The sequence below is a fragment of the Gopherus evgoodei genome, chromosome 7, assembly GCF_007399415.2.
Source record: "Gopherus evgoodei ecotype Sinaloan lineage chromosome 7, rGopEvg1_v1.p, whole genome shotgun sequence".
NCBI classification, from domain to species: Eukaryota; Metazoa; Chordata; order Testudines; family Testudinidae; genus Gopherus; species Gopherus evgoodei.
In genome coordinates this window covers 126,978,235-127,001,957 of record NC_044328.1, presented here as the reverse complement: position 1 = coordinate 127,001,957, position 23,723 = coordinate 126,978,235, and the positions used below count along the sequence as shown (strand labels likewise).

General features: G+C 42.5%; 1 protein-coding gene and 1 long non-coding RNA gene across 3 annotated transcripts in view; one reads left to right on the top strand and one right to left on the bottom strand.

Moving 5' to 3' along the window:
- PTPRG (protein tyrosine phosphatase receptor type G) overlaps positions 1-23,723 on the top strand; it is a 589,008-nt gene that overhangs the window by 379,013 nt on the left and 186,272 nt on the right. For both annotated transcript variants that reach the window (XM_030569843.1, XM_030569844.1), the window contains exon 5: positions 12,267-12,362. In XM_030569843.1, coding sequence (XP_030425703.1) covers positions 12,267-12,362 — 96 coding nt within the window. The remainder of the gene's footprint in view (positions 1-12,266; positions 12,363-23,723) is intronic.
- On the bottom strand, positions 12,290-22,481 carry LOC115654927. Its single transcript, XR_004001301.1, has 3 exons — positions 22,471-22,481; positions 16,077-16,080; positions 12,290-12,378 (listed from the first exon to the last, which is right to left on the bottom strand). It is a non-coding gene; the product is annotated as an uncharacterized LOC115654927 (long non-coding RNA).

Genomic DNA, 23,723 nt, shown 5'->3' with positions numbered 1-23,723 from the left:
ATTTTAATTTGAAGTGAGACTACTGTCAAACACAGGGGTGAGTCGCCAGAGCAGTCCACCGAGGAAGCTACACTATTATTGCCTTTTCGGTTCCTCTGAATTCATCAATGAACTGTATAGAACTTTATAAACTTCTTAAGCTATAACTTAGAAACCAACTGCGTGACGTGTTTACATTCTGAACAGCCAAAGGGTGAGAGAATGGGATACGATGTTCAAGAAGAAAATCAAAAACCGAGGCACAGGATTTTCCAAAGAGGCTAGTGATTTGGGGTGCCTTGACTGTAGGAAGCCCAACTTGAGATGCCTCCAGAAAGGGGTGAGTATTCTTCCCTGAAAGATCAGGCGCCTTTAAAGTATCTCAAGTTGGGCACCCAAAATCACTAGTCACTTGTGGAAAAAGATCTCTTCAGGTGACATGTAGCAGAGTTGGGAAATGCACCCAGTTCTCCTGAGTTCGAGTCCAGTACTTTGCCTTCAAGTCAGGACCAGCAGAATAAGCAACTGCTTAGGGCTCCGAGCAGCTCAAGGGAGCCCCTTAGTCACTTTTTATTCTGTGTTCTGAGGTGGAGGAGAAATATTCCTGCCTAGGGACCACAATAGATAGCACCGTCTCGCCTTCAAGTCTGTCCTTCTCTCTCTCACCACGAATCCAAGAAAACACAGGAAGTTCACGCAGAGAATTAAATGACTTTTAGCACCATTGCATGCTTTATTAGAGAAACTCTGCCTTTTGGATTACTGCAGTGTCTTGGATGAAAATGGTTATTCGGGAAAATATGGGAGAGTGCACTTTAACTTGTGTCAGTTGGAGTGAGTCACTCTCATGGACTGGTTACGCTGAAATTGCCCGTGCAGTTCACAGCTCAGCAAACAAAAATAATTCTGCTAGTATATTGCCTGGGTGAGTTCACATCCCCTCTGAGATACGAATGGCCTTCCTGCCCAGTGGAAAGCTAGTGAAAACCTCTTTCATCTGCTGCATGGATCAGAGCCCAAAGATGCAACAAAACTACAGATATCTCAGAATTTGTTCTAATCCCTTTTGAATAGCATTAAATGGAATGAAAGAGCTCCCTTCCTAACCCTCCTAAAAATAACCCAGTAAACCATGCTCTGAATTCCATACCACAAGAAGAATAAATGCACTAAGCCATGATCTCTCAGAGGAATCTCAGAGCTGGTGCATCTTAAAAAGCTAAAGTAAATGGTATTTGAAATTGTATTAATCAGACATGCTGAGAAAAGTGTGATTTTTCTCCCCCCTCCAATGGTTTTTTTAAAGGTACAGTACTTTTATTACGAGCACTTCAGTGTCTGACTCCTGCTGAGAATGGCATGGCAGTGCGATCAGGTGCGTGGGATGGACCAAACTGAGAATACCACACTCAGGGCAGATTGCAAGAATCAAGGCAGACAATCCCCCAAAACTGGTGGTTTATTATATAATCAGATTCACCAAGCCAGTAACAAAAGAGCTTCAGTACCACACTGGTTAACCAGAAGCCAAATGCAGTCCTCTTTAGGCATTCCAGTCCTAGGTTCCCATCCACACAAACTGGTCTAATGTAGTGAGAAGTTACTGCAAACCCAATTCCCCATATTTCACGTTCTGCTGATCCCAAAGGAACAGATACTTACCTGCAGGTCAATATGTGTCTCAGTTCTTACCCAAATAGCATGTTGTCAGCCAATCCTTAGTAAACTAACTAAAGATTTTATTAATAAAAGAAGAGCAGAGAGGTATAAATGGTTAAAATAGATCATATACATACAAATGATTGCAAAGTCTTTAGCAGTGATGGAATAAACTGCTGGCTTGTAAAAGTCTTTCTGATAACTTCCAAAAGATGGGAAGTCCTCAATCCATGGTTCAAGATGCTCCTTTTAGTTGTAAATCCATAGTCCAGAGACTGGGAGCAAGAAAGAGGCGAAATGGAGATGTCTCAGGTGTCTTTATCCTCTGCCATGTGCATGGAAAGTAACTGTCCCAAACAAAGCCCACAGCCCCTGTATATGGAAAGGTACTGGCCCAAGGTGGAGTTCAGGGTCACATGAGCATATCACATGCCCCCATGTGTTTTGCTGAATCACAGGGGGTGGCCATTGGCTCCTCGTTGTCTGAGGCATCCACGGGAGAGGCCTACTGGACGGGATGAGTTTCTTCAAGGGCCCATTGTGAGTGTGTCCTGTCCTTAATCGGCCATCAATACATAGGCATCTAGCCCTGATGTAAATCTCTCTGGGGGTGCCATGTAGGTACACAACATATGTTTGAGATAGATACACAGCCAGTATTCATAAACTTCAGATATGGGATTTAACCAGGATAATCCTGCTTCACAGATTGTATCTTTTCCATTGACACCTTAGATTATATACTTTGTATCACATTTAGTGCAGTTGTGTAACGGTGATATAAATGGTCATCTTACCTTTTCATAACCGCATCACAGGCAAATCGTAGGATTCTTCCATCATCTTTTTTCCAGCAAAGTTTTAGACCCCTTCTTGATATTTAGGAATGCAAATACATTCATCAAAGAAGAGCCAAAGTACAGAAAGATGTGGCATTTCAGAACTTGGGGTTGCTATCTGGAATCCGCAGAACACTTGCGTCCCTTTGGTAAAACACTTTAGTTGAGGGTTGGCTTTCCTTCAGGATATCCTTTCCCTATAGGAAGGACTTAATATGATCCCAAATTCTAAAGTCAAGCTCTGGGAAATTTATGGGGAAGATCTCTGCAACAGTCACTTACAACAGCAATTACATTTATAAAATGAGTCCATCCATTGTTGGTTCTCAGCCACTTCCTGAAATGTCCTGTACATTACCTGTTTCAATTTTTACACTAGACACCAGCTAAGCACAGACTCCAATGTTTCTGTTTTCCAGCCATCCAGTTTTATTAAGTAATGCTGCTGCTGTTGGATTGTTCTGTCCATTAGACAAAAGTAAGAGAGTTGCCACTGTATGTTTATATGCACACTAGCTTTTCATCATGGTCTGGAATCCTCTGAATTTAGATTTTAGTTCTATAAAGTGGATAAGGGGCAGTTGATTTAAAACAACACCTCTCATGCAAAGTCCAAACAATGGGTGTGATTTAAAGCCCATTTAAAGACGTCTGTTGATTTCAACCTGCTTTGGATCAGGTGCAAATGTCTGGGCAAATTCTGTGACATAAAAGCTATGAGTTGGTTAGGAATGGGTGTACGTTTGTAACTTCATTCAGTAGCATTCCAGTGATATAATCAAGTACCTGTATTCTGTGCGTCCAAGGTACTTGTACATGGCCCCCGTACCATGGTATTCGAGCGCCTTACAATCTTTAATGTATTTATCCTCAAACACCCTTGTGAGGCAGGGAAGTGCCATGAGTGTCACTGTACAGGTGGGTAACTGAGGCATCGAGAAGCTACGTGACTTGCCCAAGGTTGCACAGAGTCTGTAGCAGAGCAGGGACTTGACCCCAAGTCTCCCAAGTCCTAAGCTAGTGCCCTGATCCCTGGACAATCCTTCCTCTCAACCCTGTGTCAGTATTCCCAACTTCGATCATTCAAAAATCATGAGTCAGGCCCCAAAATCATTAGATTGGCTTAAAAATAATGAGCATTTCAAATAATAGGTAATGTTTAGTTCTTTGTATTTGCCTTTTGTTTTCTGTGCCATAAAAATACATTCACGTCATGTTACCTGGCTTTTCTCTTCAACCATAAGGGCTGGAAATAAATCTTTTTAAACGAAACTGATGTTCTTTTGGAATCACATGACTGTAGGACCTGGGGCTTTAGGAAAAACACCAACGATAATGAGACTTCTGATTGAATTAGAAGAGTTGGTGACACTGATTGCACGTTTACATCCTCCTCTTAGTTGTTGGTTATTATTTGTATTACCATAGTACCTAAGAGCCTTGCTCCTGTCCCAGCACCCTATTGTGATTGGTGCTGCATAGTCACGTGCCCTTCCATCTTTTTATCATGTAAATAACACTTTTTTTTTGCACACTCACTTTGCCAAACTGTAAACTTACCATTCATGTGTCTCTAAAGAGAACCTGGTAAATATACATCTAACAAGAAAATATGACAAATCCAGTCATAGTTCAAGGAAATTAACTAGAAAGGAAGCACAAAAAATCATGAGCCCTATATGGCCCATATTTAAAATATTTTAAACTTTGTTTACATGTACATGTTACAAACATTTCCTGCATTTGGAAGAAATATAAGAAGTTTAAGATAAAACAAGTGTACAGGGGAAAAGAGCAAAAATGTGAAGTATGGGTGAGGTAATAACCACAACACTATAATGCTGTGCTGTAGTGTGTTTTGAAATAGAAGATTTATTGCTGATTTCTTGTTGGTTTTGAATGATTTATAACATTTTACTTGTGGCAGAGTGTTGCAATCTAAATTGTCATAGAAATTCTATTGAATTTATAGTTCCATTTATCCAAAACGATTTTCCAGACTTCATTTCATGGTGAATCATATGGCTGTTACTCGGAGTACAAAGCAATTTCAAAAAAGTTTTATGGTATGGAAAGCATTAACACTGCAACTATTACATTCATTTGTATCTCCATAATATGAAAATAACGCACAGCCCCTTTGCATCAAATTTGCCCACACTGTATAGCAACTCACCCTGTGGAAATGAGAGCACCAGTTCCTCATTTGGGACAGGGAGCTGGGTGTGGGAAATATTTATTGCTCGAAATACAAATCAAGATCCTGGCCTGCCAAACTACGACTCTTTCCTCATTCAGGACTTAACCCTCAAGGTGCTGAGTGTGTGGGAACTGAGCCAGCAAAGTATTTAACCCATGAATCATCTCATTAATTTCTCTTTGACTCATTGACTACTGGGACTTCAATGGGACTACTCACGCATTGAAGAGCTTGCTGGATTGCCATCAGAGTTCTGAGCATCTTATAGGATTGGGGTCAGAAGAGCACATAAGTCATCTTGTGAAACTTCTTGCATGACATGTGCCAAATCACATCTCTTCTACAGTGCCCATAGTCCAATGGTCCCCAAACTTTTTATGTCACGCCTCTTCTTACCCGTAACATAATCTGTCCATGTTCCTCTGGGGGCCGGGAGCTGGGCTGTGGTCGGGGCCTTGGCTGGTGGCTGGGGCCAGAGCAGGAGAGGAGCGGGGTGGTGCTTCCTCCCTCCCCCTTGTGAGTAGGGTTGCCAAGCCTCCAGAATTGCCCTCGTCGCTCCAGAAATTAAAGAGTGTGTCATGTGCTGAAACCTCCAGGAATACATGCAACCAAAATTGGCAGCTGTGCTTGTGGGGGTTGGCCCAGACCGCAGCTGGAGCCAGAAGCCACAGCCGGGAGCAGGGCTAGGGCCGGGAGCTGGACCACAGTTGGAGGCCAGGAGCTGAAGCTGTGGCCTTGTCTGCAGGAGGGGCCAGAGCTGGAGTGGAACTGAGGGCAGAGTGGGGTGGGGTGGCTCTCCCTCCCAGCTCCTGTGGGGGCTGGCCCAGGCCCCAGTGCACCCCCCCCCACCCCAATGTTGCTGCATCCCACAGTTTGTGGGCCACTGCCATAGACAATGGAATGGCTATTATTAAAAATGAACAAAAAAAACCAGCAACTTTTTATCCTAATTCCAAGATGTGCACATGCCAAAAATGAGCTACCACATGATCTCGTTCTTGTTTACCCTTTTGACTACCTACAGCTTGCAACTTTGCATCATGTTTTTCAGATTGCACGTGCTTCAGACCGAGCCTTTTTCTTTGTTTTGTAGCGTGTTTGAGCACTGTAAACTGCTGAGTGACAGTGGTTATAACAGAATCGTGCACTTGCCTAAAATCTCATTGGTGAGTAAGGGGTCATGTAGAAGAAAGGGGTCTCTCCCAGTTCTTTCTTTCTTTCAAAATTCTGTTTTAATACATCAAGCCCTTGCAAAAGTATTGTGGGAAAAAAACCACACTGTCCTTCTGCCCTCAACGAATCAGGTATAGAATATGCTACAAATCAGACATTTTACATATATTAAGATGAGACGTAAATCTAGGATTTACACTGCTGCAATCAAGATTAGAACATGGTCCTAGATAATTTTTATGTCTAATCAAATGGATGACATCAGCCATTTCCCTAAAAATCTGTGCACATATTTAAAACAGAATAAATTAGCTGCATACTGGCTTTCAATAACAACAACAAAATCATGTATGATTCATAGTCTTCGCATACAATTTATTTTTGTGCAAGCCATTTTAAATCCAGCTGTAAACGTGGTTGAGAATAATTCCTACAGTACAAGCAGCAAAAGGTAATAATTAAGGATGCGTATATTCAGTGATTAACTTCATTGTGTAAAGCAAATATTTCCGAATTTTTATTTCAGTGCACTGTGCAAAGTTGCTGTCTACCTGCTATCCTTTTGAGTTCCATTCTTCTAAAAAGATTCTGGGTCTCTAACGCAGTATGTAATAAACCCACATAACTGTTGCCTTTGCACCTAACCGGCTGAGTCACCAGAAAATTGGCTGGCCTACAAAGCTTTTTATTCTTCCCCCACTTTAAATTGCATGTTAGTCCTGTGTGACCAGGGAAGGGAATGAGCAGAAAGCTAATTGCGATGATCTCCATCCACATGCTGACATTCCTGTTACCATTGCATATTTTTTTATTCTACCTCTGTGACAGCAAAATGAGCTGTTGTTGATTTTTAATCTAAGAATAATTTGTCCTGGGAGGTTGCACTGGGGAAATAGCTTTGGCAGCCTTGTTTAAAGCTCTTAATTATTTTTTAAAAATACTTGGCATCCAACTATGGAGAAGTCTCCTTGCTTGGGTTCCACAATCACTTTAAACTCTCTTGGACCCCTTGGGCTCCATTTAATGCTCATCTTTGTTTTACTTTCATCTGTGCTGCAAGAAGTTAACCAAGAGTGTCTGTACTGTGTGTAAACTCTCCTCCTCTGCAGCCCTCATCTGTGGCAATGGGGAGGCCACCTAGCTGTAGCTCTTCCGTCCTGAGAGCAGAGTGAAAAGATACCATCCAAACAGAAATTAAAAACTAGCCCCTCATTGTGCCATATTGAAAGACCGAGGGCAGAAGCCTCCAGGGTACAGCAGGCCTTATAATAAAATCAGAATGGGTAAATAGACTTTTTATGTGCATTAAGAACTAACAATGTGTGTACACATGTACCAGGAGGGCCTGTCCCTTGAAGAGCCTGGGGCCAGCAGCAGCCCTCTTCTGAGGGAGAACCCTGTTAAGAACAGGTTGGGGCTTGGCAGTTGGGAATTGGTTTGGTGATTGGCTGATGTGCATCTGACTCGTGTAAAGACAGAGAGAGCTCATCTGAGGAGAGAAGCTCCAGGAAGTAGGTTGGCTTTTGTGGTAGGCCCTGGGGTAAAGGGATTGGGGAAGAGTTGCTAGGAGCAGGGAGGATCTGGCAAGGAAGCCCTGGGTCAAATTCTTTAGCTGTTGGATTTGTGTTGCAGTGTGGGGAAGAATGTTGATGCCGCTGATAAATGGCGCACTGAAGAAGTACCTAAGCAGATCCTGGGTATGGCACTACTTATTTTCTGGGCTGGGGAAGTAGGTTAGCAGCCTACAGAACATACCACATTTATTGGGATATGGACAGCAATATCTAGGGTTAATGTTACATGAGGGGTTTCATTCTAACCCCCTGTTTTCATTCACTTGTAACTCAGGCTTGATCTTTCCTGCAAAAGGAATCTTTGTCCAGTCTGAGGAAAAACAATCCAGCTACTTCCGAGTATAAGGGGAGTGAAAAAATATAAACTTTTCCCATTGTCAGAAAACTCTTGCAACTGGAGCAGTTCTGGGGAGAAGGCTGGCAAGGAAGTAACCCTCCGAGGGGAGACTTGCCTCTGAGCGTTCCAGTGAAGCTTTGCTTTGATTTGACTAAGTTAGCCACTGAAAATTTCATGTTGTTCATGTATGGTGCAGTCTGCATGAGAGATATTTGCAAGGCATGTAAAACATGCAGCTAAGGAAACTTGTGCTGCACGTGTGAGCCACGTAGTGAAATGTTTTGAAGGTCCATTTAGGCCCCTGCTGACCTTGTAAGTGGTTAAGGAGTCATAAAAGGTTGGTGTAAACCTACTATTTTGGGCAAGAAGCAGCACTGCTCTTGTGGCCTGAAAGAACTGTCACTGGGGAAGGCTTTTGGCTGTAAAGCTGTCAGGAAGGCTGCATGGCAATCTGGTGATGTCTAGCCAAATAGTTTCAGATTGTGGAATTTATACTTGTAAAGATTGTCAGATTCTTCCAAGTGTGAAGAGGTTCAGAGTCTGGGAGAATAAGCTTCTGCTTTTTATGTTTTTTACTCCGAAGTTCTTTTTATTTCCTCAAAATAAAGCAATAGCCTCTTAGGAAGTTGTGTTATGTGATGGGGCAGGGCCAGATGGCTATAGTAAAGTAGTAAGGAACAGGTATGTTAGCCCCAGGCTAAACAAATCCCTAGTACCATGGTAACCAATGGCAGTTGCTCCAGGTTAATCAAGACACTTGGGGCCAATTAAGATCATTCTAGAAGGCAGTGGAGATAGCTACATTGATTGGGCCACCTGAAGCCAATCAAGGGCTGGCTGGAACTAGTTAAAAGCCTCCCAGTTAGTCAGTGAGATTTGAGTGTGAGGAGCTGGGAGCAGGAGGTGAGAGTGTGTGCTGCCGGAGGACTGAGGAGTACAAGCATTATCAGACACCAGGAGGAAGGTCCTGCGGTGAGGTCAAAGAAGGTGTTGGGAGGAGGCCATGGGGAAATAGCCCAGGGAGTTGTAGCTGTCATGCAGCTGTTACAGGAGGCACTATAGACAGCTGCGATCCACAGGGCCCTGGGCTGGAACCCAGAGTAGAAAGTGGGCCTGGGTTCCCCCTAAACCTCCCAACTCCTGATCAGACACAGGAGGAGTTGACCCAAACTGTGGGTTCCACCACAGGGGAAGATCACTGAGGTGAGCAAATCCGCTAATAAGTGCAGGACCCACTAAGGTAGAGGAGGAACTTTGTTACAGTACAAAAACCTACATTTGATCTACCTACTCTAGCACTCAGAAATCAGGGAATGTCACAATTAAGGTTACACAGTAAATCTTAACTCTGCTCCCTCATGCATATTCTAGTGCTCATATATTCCATTATAAGAAGATGCAGTTTTTCTGCAACATTCAGTACACTTTTGTACTATCTTGTAGTCCTGGTCCGTGTGCGCCAGACAGAGTCCATGAAAATCATTTATACGTAAAGTGCACAGCACATTATACATATTAAGCATATAACAATGTGTAATAGTGAAAATTTACTCGCATATTTAGGTCACCTATGTATGCAGTGAAGTTAGCTTTATAGCTAATTGACTTTTCTCTGAATTGTAGCTAAGGAAGTCTGTGCTGCTGATAGACATTTTAACCTAATGTTTTCTATTAGTGAAGATATACCAGACTCCAGCAGGCAGGAGCAGCCAAAGTATGGCCCTTCAGAGATTCAGAAAACATCCTGCAGTTGTCACTGGACTTCTCTACCTTGGGGTGATTAGCTGTTTGCTTCAAGCCTCCCATCGCCCAGTGTCTCTACCTCAGCTTCACTCCACACTTGTCCTTCTTCTCCCCTGCCTTGGCTTCTTCACCTCCGCTCTCTACAATATCTTCTCTCCCTACCCTTTGCTTTCCATGTAGCTGATCCCCTCCTAATGACGCTCCCCTCCAAAAAAAACCCAACCCATCATGGAACTAATCTGCCATTAGCTGCTCTTTCTCTGTTTGTTCTGCAGGTGTGTTCTTCCCTTCCCCCAGTCTGTGTCTGTCTTGTCTATTTTGATTGTAAGCTCTTTGGAGTAGGAACAGTCTACTCCTGGGTTTGTGCGGGGCCTAGCACAGTGAAGTTTTGGTTGGTCCTCAGGCACCACCGTAATAAATATGTTTCATCATAATGTTATTTGAGATCATTCTGATAATGGAACACATATTAAGTATAAAATAATGAAAATATGCTACACGTGTGTCTGAAGGTGCAGAAAAAAGTATATCATATTATGGGAGGAAGTAATATGCGATACCGTGGTCAAACCGTGTCATAATACCAGTGCACAAAGTTTCACATGCTGTCTTCACTGTGGAATTTTGAGTACTTAACCGTGACAATGTTATCTTTCTCTTAACATCACTTTTGTATGATGCCTGCACATGTAAATTATGGCATTTCCTGGAAGACTCTACTCCTAAATTCCTTCCAGCCGTATGATCATGTAAGCATCTTAATGTGTGACAAATGAAAATACTTTTTCATAAAGTACAGTTCCCCTTGATTTGACTGATACAGGTAAGAGCACCACCCTCTGTGGAAAGACATCAGGGGAGCTCCATGAAAATGTGTCAATGCATGTGGTAATCAGGGCAGGTATATACTGTTGATTAGACTCCGCAGTTGCAGTGCTGAGATGGAGGATCTCAGCTCGACCATTTCACCAAAGTCATTTGCACTATTATCCAAAAGTCTATTATAAAAGTTAATTTCCTTAAAATATTTTGAGGAAAGATGGTCTATAATGATTTTGGCATATAACTGAACGATATTTTCCTTCATACACTCTGATGAGGGTCGTATATTAAAATATTTTATGTGAGGAATACCCAATTGTAGTCTGTTTGTTTTAAGGGGAAGTAAAATGTAATTTACCATCTAGTGAGCTTCTGTCTATACAAGTTAAAATGAACCCTAAGCAATTCAACCTACAATGATTTGTGTTTAATTTCAACATCTGTGAATGGATGTTTCTCAGTCTGTTTGTTCAAGTCAAAAGCTGGCCAAGCCTGGAGGCACTACATTTGTGAGACACTGCCAGAATCTCTGAACTTTGTAAATACACTGGTATATGAGATCAGGGCAGGGAAATCACCTTCCATCACTCCCAAACAAGGGTATTTTCCAGTGGATTTTTACAATTGTTGTGAACCATTTGCAAAGTAGTTTTCTTTCTTCATTTCCACTGTTAAAGATTGATCTTCATCTGGGCCTCTTCTTTTCTCCTTATGATAATGCTTCATTAGGTGTGCAGGTGCTGCTGTAGTTTCACACCTTTAGAACCAGTGTATGCTGCCAGAACCCTGGGAATCACTAAACATGTCTGGTAACTATCCCAGGAAGATAATTAAGATTTATTTTTCACTTTGAGGAGGCTAAATGTGCCTCTGACGTGGTTGTAGTGAAAACCTGCCTGTGGAGGCAGCATGATGCCCTGCCATGCGCAAAGCTGCAGAAAGCAGGAGAGAGCGCTGGTAAGTATGCAGAAGCGATGATAGGATTTGTTCCACAGCGTGATCTCAGAAGAGCACAAGCTGTCTGGCAGAGCCATCAGAGAGCAGGGGAGGGTAGAAACGTTGTCAGAACCAGTGCATGTGGTACCTGTGTTACCGTAGGCCCTTGGGATTAGGAACTGATAGAATTGTCCCCTGTACAGATGCATCGTAAGAAACAGTGTCTGCTTTGAAGCGCTTACAATCTAAATAGCAAAGGAAACTGTGAAGAGGCTTGCCAAAGGTCACCCAGCAGGCCAGTGGCAGAGTTGGGAATAGAATCTAGGTCTCTTGATCTTCATCAAGTGCTCTTGCCACTGGAACACATTGTAATCAATGTGCTGATGCTAGTCAATGTGCATGAGTAGGTGTGAAGGTGCTGTTCAGGCCTAATTCTTCCACGTGCTGGAGCTCTGGAGGCAAAATTGGTTGATGTTTAACTGAAGTCAGGGAAAAGTATGGCACTGTCACATTGATAGTCCTGATTATCAGAGGCTCCCAAAAATGCATTGATACCGATACTGTTTTTTTATCTCATGAATTAGAAATAAAAAAATAACGCTCCACATTAAAATGCTGCTTGTAAAAATAAATAAATAAATAAATAAAAAACTTAAGGATTTTCAAGATAAACTTGTTTAGCAGCTGTAATAGAACTGGAGAAAAGCCTGTGATGAATATAGAAATGTGAACATGCTGGTGGAAAACGGGGTATGCCATCTAAACAGGCCGGCTGCTCTGTTTATCCGTTGGTTTGTTGTTATACTTATTTGCACTGAATCTGGTCCCTGGTTACTGTCCCACTAAAGCAGCCATGCTGTTAATCAAAATGCTAGTTAAAGGAATTCTGCCCTGTAATATTTTTTATCTTGGATTTGTAAGATCTGATCCAAAGGCAGCACTGTGTTGCCTCAGTTAAATGTTACAGGAATAGACGATTTATTTGATTGTGTTAATTTTTACAGATGCAGATTTACTTCTACAATCCTGATGACTTTGACAGTTTTGGAGCAGCAATTTTAGAAAACCGGATAATAGGAGCCATGGCTGTGTTTTTTCAAGTAAGTTGTACAGTGGCTAAAGTACTAAAACCAAAGAGTTCGCCAGCTCTTTTTTATTCATTTTATTCATTGAATTGTTTCTTGTTTAATGGATGCATCTGTTTTCTTGGTCACACCTGTCTAAATGAAAGAGATTTCATATTGTCTAATGTGTGATTTAAAATGTAAATAAGTGTGTTTAGAAACATAATGAAAATTTTTGCATGAATTACTCTGGTTTTATAGCTACTTGACTCATGCACAGATTGGAGAGCACGTTTATCATGGAACTTACTTGGCTGCTGAAGCATGGTGCTCAGGTTCTCAGAATGTTAACAGACTTATATAAAAGTGCTTCTGTTTGTAGAAGATTTTAAACTCAGACATAATTTGCCAGCAGATTAATCAATAACTTCAGTCAATTTTTCTGTAGTAGTCTCTTATTCTAAATTGCCATGGTAACAAATTCTTGGACAGATCACATTTCCCACTGTGTGAATTTATGCATTTTTTTTCTTAAATATATTTTCAAGAATATGAATGTTCAGTTAGTTGATTCGTTGGTTTGGCACACTTGAGCTCTGCAGTCCTTTATAGAGACTGCTGCGTATGATGGCTGGCAGGTCAAGTCAAATCGGAGTGGTTGTCAGCAGTGTGGGCCTTTTTAGTCACGTTACAGCAGAAGAGAGCTTTTACTTTTCTGACTGGAGGATAAATTGAGGCAAGTGTGTTGAAGCAGCTTTACAGCACTGGGCTGTTACAGAGTAGTATCTAATGAACAATGTGAAACAACTAAAGATAAGAACATAAGAATGGTCTGACCCAGTATGGCCAATGGTCTATCCAGCCCAGTATCCTGTCTTCAAACAGTGACCAGTGCCAGGTGTAATTATAACACTGACAGACCCCGGTTGTAGTCCGGTGGGATCGAACCTGGAACCTCTGGAACTTAGTGTAGGAGCCTCTACTGCATGAGCTAAAAGCAAACTGGCTCTTAGCTAAGGATGTAGCAGACTCATTACTTTCTCTAAGTCGTCTCAGTGCCACTAGATGGGACAGAACACCCCCCTCAGAAGAGTAACAAAGCTCATGGTACATCCTGTTTCTCTAATGAGTTTGAGAGGCATCACACACCTTTGGGAAAGTAGAGGGTTTGTCCTGAAGAGTAGGTGGAGCTTTTTATTACTTTTGTGAAGCTGAATTAAAACATGTGATTGCGAGAAGAGGTGATTCTGTTCAATTGAAAGGAATTTGGATCCAAGGGGAAACGTGTGTCATCTTCTTTATATTAGATGGGCAGACCTGACTTCGCTGTCCAAAGTGAATATAGCTTATCTTCTCCTTTTCTTTGATTTTGATCAGATTCCATGGAAAAGAGGAGGGGGCAGATCCTCAGCTGGTATAAATTGTCATACTCTATTGGGATGACTTCACTGAAACGATACTTGTTGAAAGAGGAGTGGCAGGGTTGGAGTGGGGGATGGGGCCTTCGGGGGAGGAGTAGAGTGGGGGTGGGGCGTGGGGCTGAGCAGGGGAGGGCTTGGGGGTCCACAGCAAAATTTTAAATCAAATGGGGGTTCTTGGCTACTAAAGTTTGAGAACCACTACTCTAGAGTAGCCCTGATCAGGAAGAGCTGTTTCTAATTGGTGGCTGAGGATGGGCTGAGGAGAGCCCCAAAGGCTCCTTTGTCCATTACAGGAACAGGAAGTGGTCAGGGGGAAGAGAGAGAGAGACTTTTTTTCAGATGTCTCTAAAAATTTACTGTGATTATTTTTTGTATTCCTCCATCTGCAAAAGCAGGTGCCTTAGTCACTGTGTGTTCCACTTTACAGGGCTCAGAGGGAGCCATAAAACCCACTAAAAATAATGTAAGGTAGTGTTTTAGTATTGTAAAACATCCTGATTTAAGGTATCTTGAGCCCAGTTGAGTGCTGTGGCTCCTTGGGGGAAACAGGGAATCCACATTTTTCAAATTCCTAGCCCTGCAAGGCTTTAATGATGTGACATCTGTATGATGCAGCTGGGTTTCTGTGGTGCAGGAGCCATGAAGTCTGATGAACTCTCTCCCATATCTCTGATCATTTCCAAAGAAGGGGACTAAGCCCTCGTCCAGACTAATCTGCGGCATCGGCGGGTTAAAATCGATTGCTCGGGGATCGATATATCGCGTCTAGTCTGGACGCGATGTATCGATCCCCGAGCGCGCTTACATCGATTCCGGAACTCCATCAACCCGAACGGAGTTCCGGAATCGACACGGAGAGCCGCGGACATCGATGCCGCGCCGTCCAGATGGGTGAGTACCTCGATTTTAGAAATTCGACTTCAGCTACGTTATTCCCGTAGCTGAAGTTGCGTATCTAAAATCGATTTTAATATCTAGTCTGGACGTGGCCTAAGCTAAGTCTGGAGCATACTGTCCTAATGATAGGCCTGCCTTGTAGCTGCAAACAAATTTTTTTTCTTCTAATTTTTCTGCCTCCAAGTTTGAATTATAAATCAGTTATGTATTAATGATTCACTTTTTGGATCTGTTGGAAGACTATCTTCAGGGTAGCTTATGAAAGGATGACAAGTCACCTGTGCAAATGTCTAGCTATCTATGCCCTGATCCTGCAAAGATTTAAAGTTGTGCTGAATTCGGCGCAGCTGGAGTAGCCCCATTGACTTCAATGTTAAGCAGGACAGCTGCAATCTTGGCCAACACTTGGGGTTGAACTGGGGGTCTCTAGAGCTGAAAGCATGTGTCTTGAGCTGAAGAGCCATAGTACATAACTGCTGAACCAGACTTTTCAGGATTGGAGAGTTAGGGGATAGGGAACTTCTGTATTTCAGTGGTTCTGAATAGAAGGAAAAAACTTCAGATGACCTTTGTAATCTGACGTAAGACAAAATAAACAGGTGTAAAATTAAAATTGATATCCCCATTAACCTTTGCAAACCATGTTGTGTATCTAAATATGGAACACCCCTGACTCTCTGAAGGCTCCTTTGCTCCAGTGGGCTTCCATTGTGGTTGTAATCTAGCTACATATTGCATGCTGGGGCATATCTCAGAGTGGGAGCTAGACCACAAAAAAAGAAGAGAAGGTTTCCCTCTCTACTGCTACTAGGTGCTGAATACTTCTCTTAACACAGGGGTTCTCAAACTGGGGGTCGGGACCCCTCAGGAGGTCACGAGATTATTACATGGGGGGGTTGCGAGCTATCAACCTCCACCCAAACCCCACTTTCCCTGCAGCATTTATAATGGTGTTAAATATATTAAAAAGTGTTTTTAATTATAATGGGGGTCACACTCAGAGACTTGCTGTGTGAAAGGGGTCAGCAGTAAATTTAAAAAAAAAAATTTAAATAGCTGCTTGCAAGTAGTCACCTTGAAGAATGGTTTTCTGACTTCCGCCCAGAAAATTCCGGGACGTCGCTGTCGGCTTTTGTGTAGTACTACTTGCCCGTCCAATATTAGACTCATTGTTTCCAGTCCTTTAGATGCTTGGTTTTTGTCTAGTAAATAGAGCCTTCTCTCGCTTCACCACCTAGGAATATGTTTCCAAGTGTTGGATTAATTATGGGACAAAGCTTGTTTTTTAAATACAAAAAGAAAATTAAATAGTGCCTATTTTGCTACATAAATATTGTATTGTGTAATGGATTTGCTAGGGTTTGCCATTAAATGAAGGCTTGAACTATTCCTGAGGTTTTAATGCAGTGTTAGACTGGATTTGTGTGTTTACGACACTGAATTTATGGTCTGGCAGGTGTTTTGTGCTTGACTGATATTCACAAATGTTCCTTCTAAATTCAGGTTCTTCAGTAAGTGAATATTATACTGAACTATATAATTATTGGTGAAACATTGAATAATTAAGAACCCTTCTTTTCCTCCTTTTTAATAATTTAACTTAGACCATATAAGAATTTTCCTTATTGAATTCATTATGTTTCAAGGGCACTTTCCAAGTATAGTACATTGGATTCGAACTTGACTAAATTGAAGCAATTACAACTTGGTTGTAATGAGTGCTGATGAAGTCTGTATTTTTCTCATTGCTTTCAGAGACTTCATCTCAAGCCTTATGATGATGATGAATTATTTTCAATGTTGTCAGGGTAGTTGACCTCATGATTGAATAAAATTACAAGGTTAAATTGAATGAGAAATTCTTGCAGGTGCAAGCAGCATACATTCATAGGTTTAATCTGAGTTTGTTTTTGACTGTGGTTATACTCCTGAAAAATGATTCTCTGAAAATAATACCATGGGGAGTTCCATGTTGATGGTTTCTCAAGGGCTCCATATCAGATGTTCTCAGTTTGCAAGTAAAGCAATGTTTTTTCTGACTGCCAGACTGCGATCTCAAACTGGGATCTGAAAGCCAATATTGTGCATTTGATTTGAAATTCCCCCCCATGCAGAGGGCCAGCATGAGGCCCGTGTGCAATTTAAGTCTGACTTGAGCCATGATCAGCCTTGATCAAATTTCACCCTGGCAGCTTGTTGGAAATGCACAAGGCAGGAAACAATCCAGCTTACTTTCCCACAGCTGAGTTGGCCTCGTGCTCCTAATAGAAGTCATAACTAATTTTTGTCATTAAAAATTAGCAGATTAATCTCCTTGGATGCATAGGGAGCAGACACAGACATACATATATATTCTCTGATAGTGCAAAGCACCAAAAGTGTCATCACAGTGCACAGTAAACACAATACATGGGAAGAATTGGCCAGCAGTCTCCCTCCACAATTTGCCGTCTTCACACAGCCTTGAGAAGTGCCCCATACTGTGTCCCAGCCAGCCACTCTCATTGTCACATTCATGGCAGGTGCCCCCTGCCCCTGACACCAGTCCCTGCAAAACTTGCTTTGGCAATCCTCCTCTGCTCCTATGTCTGACAAACTCACGTTTGCTTTGTCTGATTGTCTTGATAATATCAGGTATCTCTCCACTTATGTGGTACAGTTGGGCAGTTACCTCCTCGTTAGTCATATAGGAGGTAGAGTTAATGCACATCAATTGCCTGTAGCATTTCAAATTGAAGACAGCCTCTGAATCAGAGTGGATAAAAATCAATTATTATGTTTTAAATGTTAAAATCAGATTTTTTTATTTAAATCAGACTTTTTTGATAAACTGCTTTTTGAGGAAAAAACCTATCTAAAGATCGTTTTAATTAGATACATTATAGCTCAAAGATATCGCATCATGGGATAGGGATTATACTTTCTAATTCTATAGTATGAGACAATATATTCATGTAATGTTGAAGAAAAGTTTTGTAAATGAGTTCCAATAGTTCATGGATTAGGGGTCCAATTTTATGGGGTTCCAGAGGCTTCTGTATAGATTATATAGGTTAATCTTTCTATCTACCCAATGGGACTCAGTGCTCAGTCTAGAAGATACCATCAGAGCTAATTAGTTTTGCATTTCTCAAACTGTGGATTTGGGTCTCCGGAGATAACATGCTCTTTAACAGCAAAAAAAAAAAAAAAGTTTTAAAATAAATATATAGAGGTAAGAAATAATGGACCTTAACCCTGTTGTCCTTCTGCAAATTTGTGTACACAGAGTCAATCCCTTACCTCTCTCTAAAAGTTCAATGAATAGAAGATTGTTGGGGGGCAGAATAGATCTGGACAAGGAGAAGAGTCTGGAGATAAATGAGAAGGGAGGAACAAGCACTAAAAACAAAAGTGAAACTGTTTGAGCAGCATATTCTGGAAGTTTTGAGGTCTTTCTGAGCGTAGCCTTTATTGATCTGAGATCACCATACCATTCTCTCACTAGAAGGGAAAACCTATAATGACAGCAGGCCATAAAAGAGATCCAGTTTGGCTCTCATCTATCTCTGAGTTGTGAAGAATATGTATTAAGATTATAATGACCAACAAGAATGCACTTTTATGTAGAAATCCTTGATTAAATCGAGTGTTCCTGACTAGTGATTTAAATGATTTAAATCAATTTGATTTAAATCAAATCCACCCTGCTCTGAATGTCCTGATTTCTTAGCATCCATGTTTCGCATATGTATAGCAAGATGCTGAAGACATCAGAGCAGATACAGGGATGGGGAAAGGTGCCATTGTACACAGTTGCTGTCCTGAGCATAACCTCACTTTAAGCAACAATCAAGAAAAGTACTGTATCTATAAGGGAATATGGTAAGTACTTGCATACAAACAACAGTAGATTCGGCTCAGCTCATCAAGGAGCGTGTCCATGCTGTGAATGTCTTGGATTATGCATCTGTTTTTGTCTTTCCATTTCACTGAGTGCTTCCCTTCTCACTGATGCAGGTGCAGTCCCCATGAGGCAGTATAGTGACAGTGTGAAAAATGGTTTCCAAGTCCCTGTGATGAGGCTGCAGGATTAAGTTCCGTATTGTTTTTGTGTGCATGGCTCGAGCATGACAGGAACACAACTCTCCGTGGCTGAGTAACACAGGGCAAGACAGGTTGCTCAAAGTGTTTTGGGGTCAGTGCCCCATTTTGTGATGGCCAGTTTTTGGCACACACGATTCTTGGTGGGCATTCACTTTCTTTTTCAGCTTTCTGATGTGCTCTCTGAATGTCAGTGTTTGGCCTAACCTGGAGGTTTATAAGTGCTCAGGTATTATACCATCCCTTGATATCTGGAGCTAAATCTACCCACATGCTTTCAGTTAGCAGTGCCAATTTAGCCAGGAATAAAAGATGACTGCTCTCTCACAGGGTATGCAGGTGTGAGGAGAACTCAGATCACACCATCCCAGGCTGGACCTTTCTGTCTCTTCCCTAACCCCCAGTGGGGCCGTGAATCCCAGCAGTTGGCCCACCCAGAGGGGAGGTAGATGCTTTAGAAATGGTCACCTGTATATTCTGATTATTTTAAAGAGTTATTCAGTACTCTTCTAGCAGAATAAGGTAAATGGCGAACGCTTCTGTTATCTGCCAGGGCTGTGGTGTGTACACCTGGTCAAATTTTTCACTTGAAATGTTTTTTTCAATTGAAAGGGATGTTTCATCCAAAATGAAAACTTCTGCAGGAAATGTCTATATTCCAAATATCTCTTTTGTTCTGGATTTTTCAATGAACCCGATCAACTGAAGGTTTTTAGCTGAAAACTGAGAAGTTTTGGGCTTGAGTGGGGAAAAAAAAATTTGGGGGGGGCGGGGGTTTCATCTTTTGGGTGAAAACTCAAAATCTTATGAAGAAAAATTTAGATGAAAAGGAAAAGTATTTCACTTTGTTTGAAGGTTTCTCACAGGGACGAAAACTACTTCCTGACCAGCTGTACCAGTAGGCCCCTCCATCCTTAGCTGTTGGCATGGAAACTCCTCAATCGAAGTTAAGAGCTCACCCCACAGTTCTCCTGTCTGAGTACAGATGTGTTCTCAACTCGTCATTTGCACTGGCCTCTACTTGTCTCTTTAACAGTGCAGAAAGAGGGGCTGCTGATGGGTTTACTCCCATCTGTACTCTAGGGGTATGGGACTAGTAGGGGCCTGTCCTGACCGCAGCAGGACTGTTCTGTGCTTCTGTTTAAATCATCTCTGAAAGGTGGCCTGTGAGAACATGTTATTAATGAGCTTACTTAGTTTAGGGTTATGTGCTGAATTAATCAGATAGCAACACTAAAAGGGGCATGCAATGGTGATTATAAGCCTGGAACTGGTTGGGGAGGAAGGGGAAGGCATGTTTTAAAACCATTATGTACTAGGCATCCCTTTTACCTTGCTATTTGAGTCATTCAGCATATAACTCTGTAATGATTTCAAAGTGAATTCACTACTATTAAAAGGTGCTAGATTCCATTTATCTGTAGAACGGGCAGGGCACGTGTAGTGGCTGTGCATTCTTCCTTCCATGGCTCTGCCAATGCTCCTCACATGTGACAAGCCCAGAGGTTTCTCGAGGTTCCACTGATGTGGTTCAAAATCACTGGTCTCTCTGCTGGACTGCCCAATCTGGATGGCACGCAGTGTTGCTGTAGCGGTGTTGGTCCCAGGATATTAGAGAGACAAGGTGGGTGAGGCAGTATCTTTTATTGGACCAACTTCTGTTGGAGAGAGAGACAAGCTTTCAGATTTAAAATTTTTATTAAAGCTAATGTTAAAAAATTATAAAATACATAGGTTGAGAAAGAGTGTCTGTTAATCTGGGTATAGTGCTTAGATTATCCAGAAATACAAAGTTTGTTTTTAAAGTCCCATGATACATACAGTACCTAATCAGCAATAGCCCAAATTTAGGTGAATAGATTTAAGAATGTAGTTTAGATGTTCACATCCAAGTATTCGGGTACATCACTCATGAAAAGTTGTACAGAGATTTGGTTGTGGAAAGCAAAATATAGCAATGAGTGAAGATTGTCTGTCAGTAATTGAGTATTTAGGGTAGATTGTCCATTTAGACAATCTAATCCATGAGGAAAGTATTTCAGTTTCTTTCCTTACTGCGCTTCTTCATTCCGCACTCCAGCTCATCCCTCCTGGAATTGCCAATGTCCGGTGATGTGTTCTATGTAGATGACCCTCGACCACCTGATGGCATCCAAAACCATGGTGCCGCATCAGCCGAGTGTAGTGTTGACCAATTCTGCATTCCTTCAACACTAGCTTATTACTGGAACCCCATGCAGCCAAGGCACAGATGGTCAGCGCCTGTGTCTGAACCTAGTAACCCTTAAGGTTTCGGCCAGGGGAGTGTATTTCTCCACCTTTCATGTTCGAGCATAGTGGAAGACTGGGGTCCTGTTCTCAAAGGACACAGTGACGTCCACCATGATGATATTTGGGTCCTCGTTGGTGATGACGATGTCCGGTCGCTGTTGGCAGTTGGGGATGATGGAGTTCATGGCAACCTTCCCTATGGGTGGCAGGATGGCTCTGACCAGGGATTTTGGATGATAGTATTTTGCAGCTACCAGATTGTGGAATGGGGCTTGCAGCAGAGCTCTTCTTCAAGTCTGGGAAAGAGATTCTGAGCTTTACAGCTAAATACAATGTGGAACAGATTGTTTAGCATAGGGAGTTAGCATAAATTTTAAGAGACCTTTGAAGTGGAGTAGCCCATTAACACCTCTGTAGTCATTGGACAAAAATAATGTGTTGGGTTTACTGTTTATTACAACAATCTGTAACCCACAACTCCCCCTTTTTTCTCCTATGACTGCAAAGGTGTTATCTTGAATGGTCCCTTACAATATGTGTTAACTGCTTATGCTAAGCAATTTGTTCTACCTTATTTATCTGTGAAACTCTGAGGGCTTGTCTACATCAGAAAGTTGCAGCGCTGGTGAGGGAGTTACAGCGCTGCAACTTAGGAGGTGTACACATCTGCAGGGCACCACCAGCGCTACACTCCCTGTTGCAGCGCTGGCCGTACTCCCGTTTTGTCTCGGGTGTAGAGGATCCAGCGCTGGTGATCCAGCGCTGGTAATCAAGTATAGACACTTACCAGCACTTTTCTTGACCTCCGTGGAAATAAGCAGGTATCCCAGCATACCTGAGGAAGCCTCTGTAATCAAGCTGGTCTCCTTTCCCGGTTTGCTCTCTCGTTCCCCGAACCCCCGAGCAAGCAGGTCTCCTTCCCTGCGGTTTGCAGGTGGTTCGGGGAACGCGAGAGCAAACCGCGGCGAAGCTGGTCTCCTTTTCCCGGTTTGCTCTCTCGTTCCCCGACCCCCGAGCAAGCAGGGTCTCCTTCCCTGCGGTTTGCAGGTGGTTCGGGGAACGCGAGAGCAAACCGCTGCGAAGCTGGTCTCCTTTCCCGGTTGCTCTCTCGTTCCCCGAACCCCAAGCAAGCAGGTCTCCTTCCCTGAGGTTTGCTGGGTGGTTCCGGGAACGCGAGAGCAAACCGTGGCGAAGCTGGTCTCCTTTCCCGGTTTGCTCTCTCGTTCCCCGAACCCCCAAGCAAGCAGGTCTCCTTCCCTGCGGTTTGCAGGGTGGTTCCGGGAACGCGAGAGCAAACCGCGGCGAAGCTGGTCTCCTTTCCCGGTTTGCTCTCACGTTCCCCGAACTCCCCTTGAAGCCGCCCAACAGCGCTGCAGTGTGGCCACATCTAACACCACTTGCAGCGCTGGTTGCTGTAAGTGTGGCCACTCTGCAGCGCTGGCCCTATACAGCTGTACTAATACAGCTGTAACAACCAGCGCTGCAAAATTGTACATGTAGACATGGCCTGAGTATCTTTCCCAGACCCAAAGAAGAGCTCTGTGTGGCTTGAAAAATTGTGTCTCTCTCTCCAACAGAAGCTGGTCCAATAAAAGATACTACCTCACCAACCTTGTCTCTCTAATCTGGATGGTGTCATTTTAGTGATGTGTGCACTAGTCTATACTATGATTTGGAGTGAAATTAAGTTGTTTCACATTGAAATATCTACAACCACCAAATATCTAAAGAATCACATCATGTATACATTACAAAATTAAATCAATTTAACTTACTTTGGTATGCAGCCGCTAGAGTAATTACATCGCTTGCACGTGTCTACATTTTGATCCTTGTGTTGATGATGCTCATCCTCACCAGAAGCGATTGTTCTGTCAGTGTGGGGCATTGTGGGATGGCTTCTGAAAGCCAGTAACAGTTGATGTAAGCAACGCAGTGTCTGCACTGACCCGGCGGCGACCTAACTACATTGACTCTATGCCTGTCATAAACAGATAGCTAAGGGTTAATGTCTCTTTCACCTGGAAAGGAGTAACCTGAAACACCTGACCAGAGGACCAATCAGGAAACAAGACTTTTTCAAATCTGGGTGGAAGGAAGTTTTGGGTGTGAGTTCTTTGTTCTTTGTCTTGTGTCTGACCCTCTCGGCTATGAGAGTGATCTTTCTGTCTCCTGGCTTTCTAATCTTCTGTTTCCCAGTTGTAAGTACAAAGAGATAAGACAGTAGGTTTATATTGTTTGGTTTTTGTATTTACATGTGTGTAGTTGCTGGAATGTGTTAAATTGTATTCTTTGTGGATAAGGCTGTTTATTCATATTTCTTTTAAGCAATTGACCCTGTATTTGTCACCTTAATACAGAGAGACCATTTTTCTGTATTTTTCTTTCTTCTTATAAAGCTTTCTTTTTTAGACCTGTTGGAGTTTTTCTTTAGTGGGAATTCCAGGGAATTAAGTCTGCAACTCACCAGGGAATTGGTGGGAGGAAGAAGTCGGGGAAATCTCTTTGTGTTAGATTTACTAAGCCTGACTTTGCATATCCTCTGGGTGAAGAGGGAAGTACTTGTGTTTCCAGGACTGGAAACGGGGAGGGTGGAGTCCCTCTGTTTAGATTCACGGAGCTTGCTTCTGTGTATCTCTCCAGGAACCCAGGGAGGGAACACCTGGAAGGGAGAAGGGAGGGGAAATGGTTTATTCCCCTTTGTTGTAAGACTCAAGGAATTTGG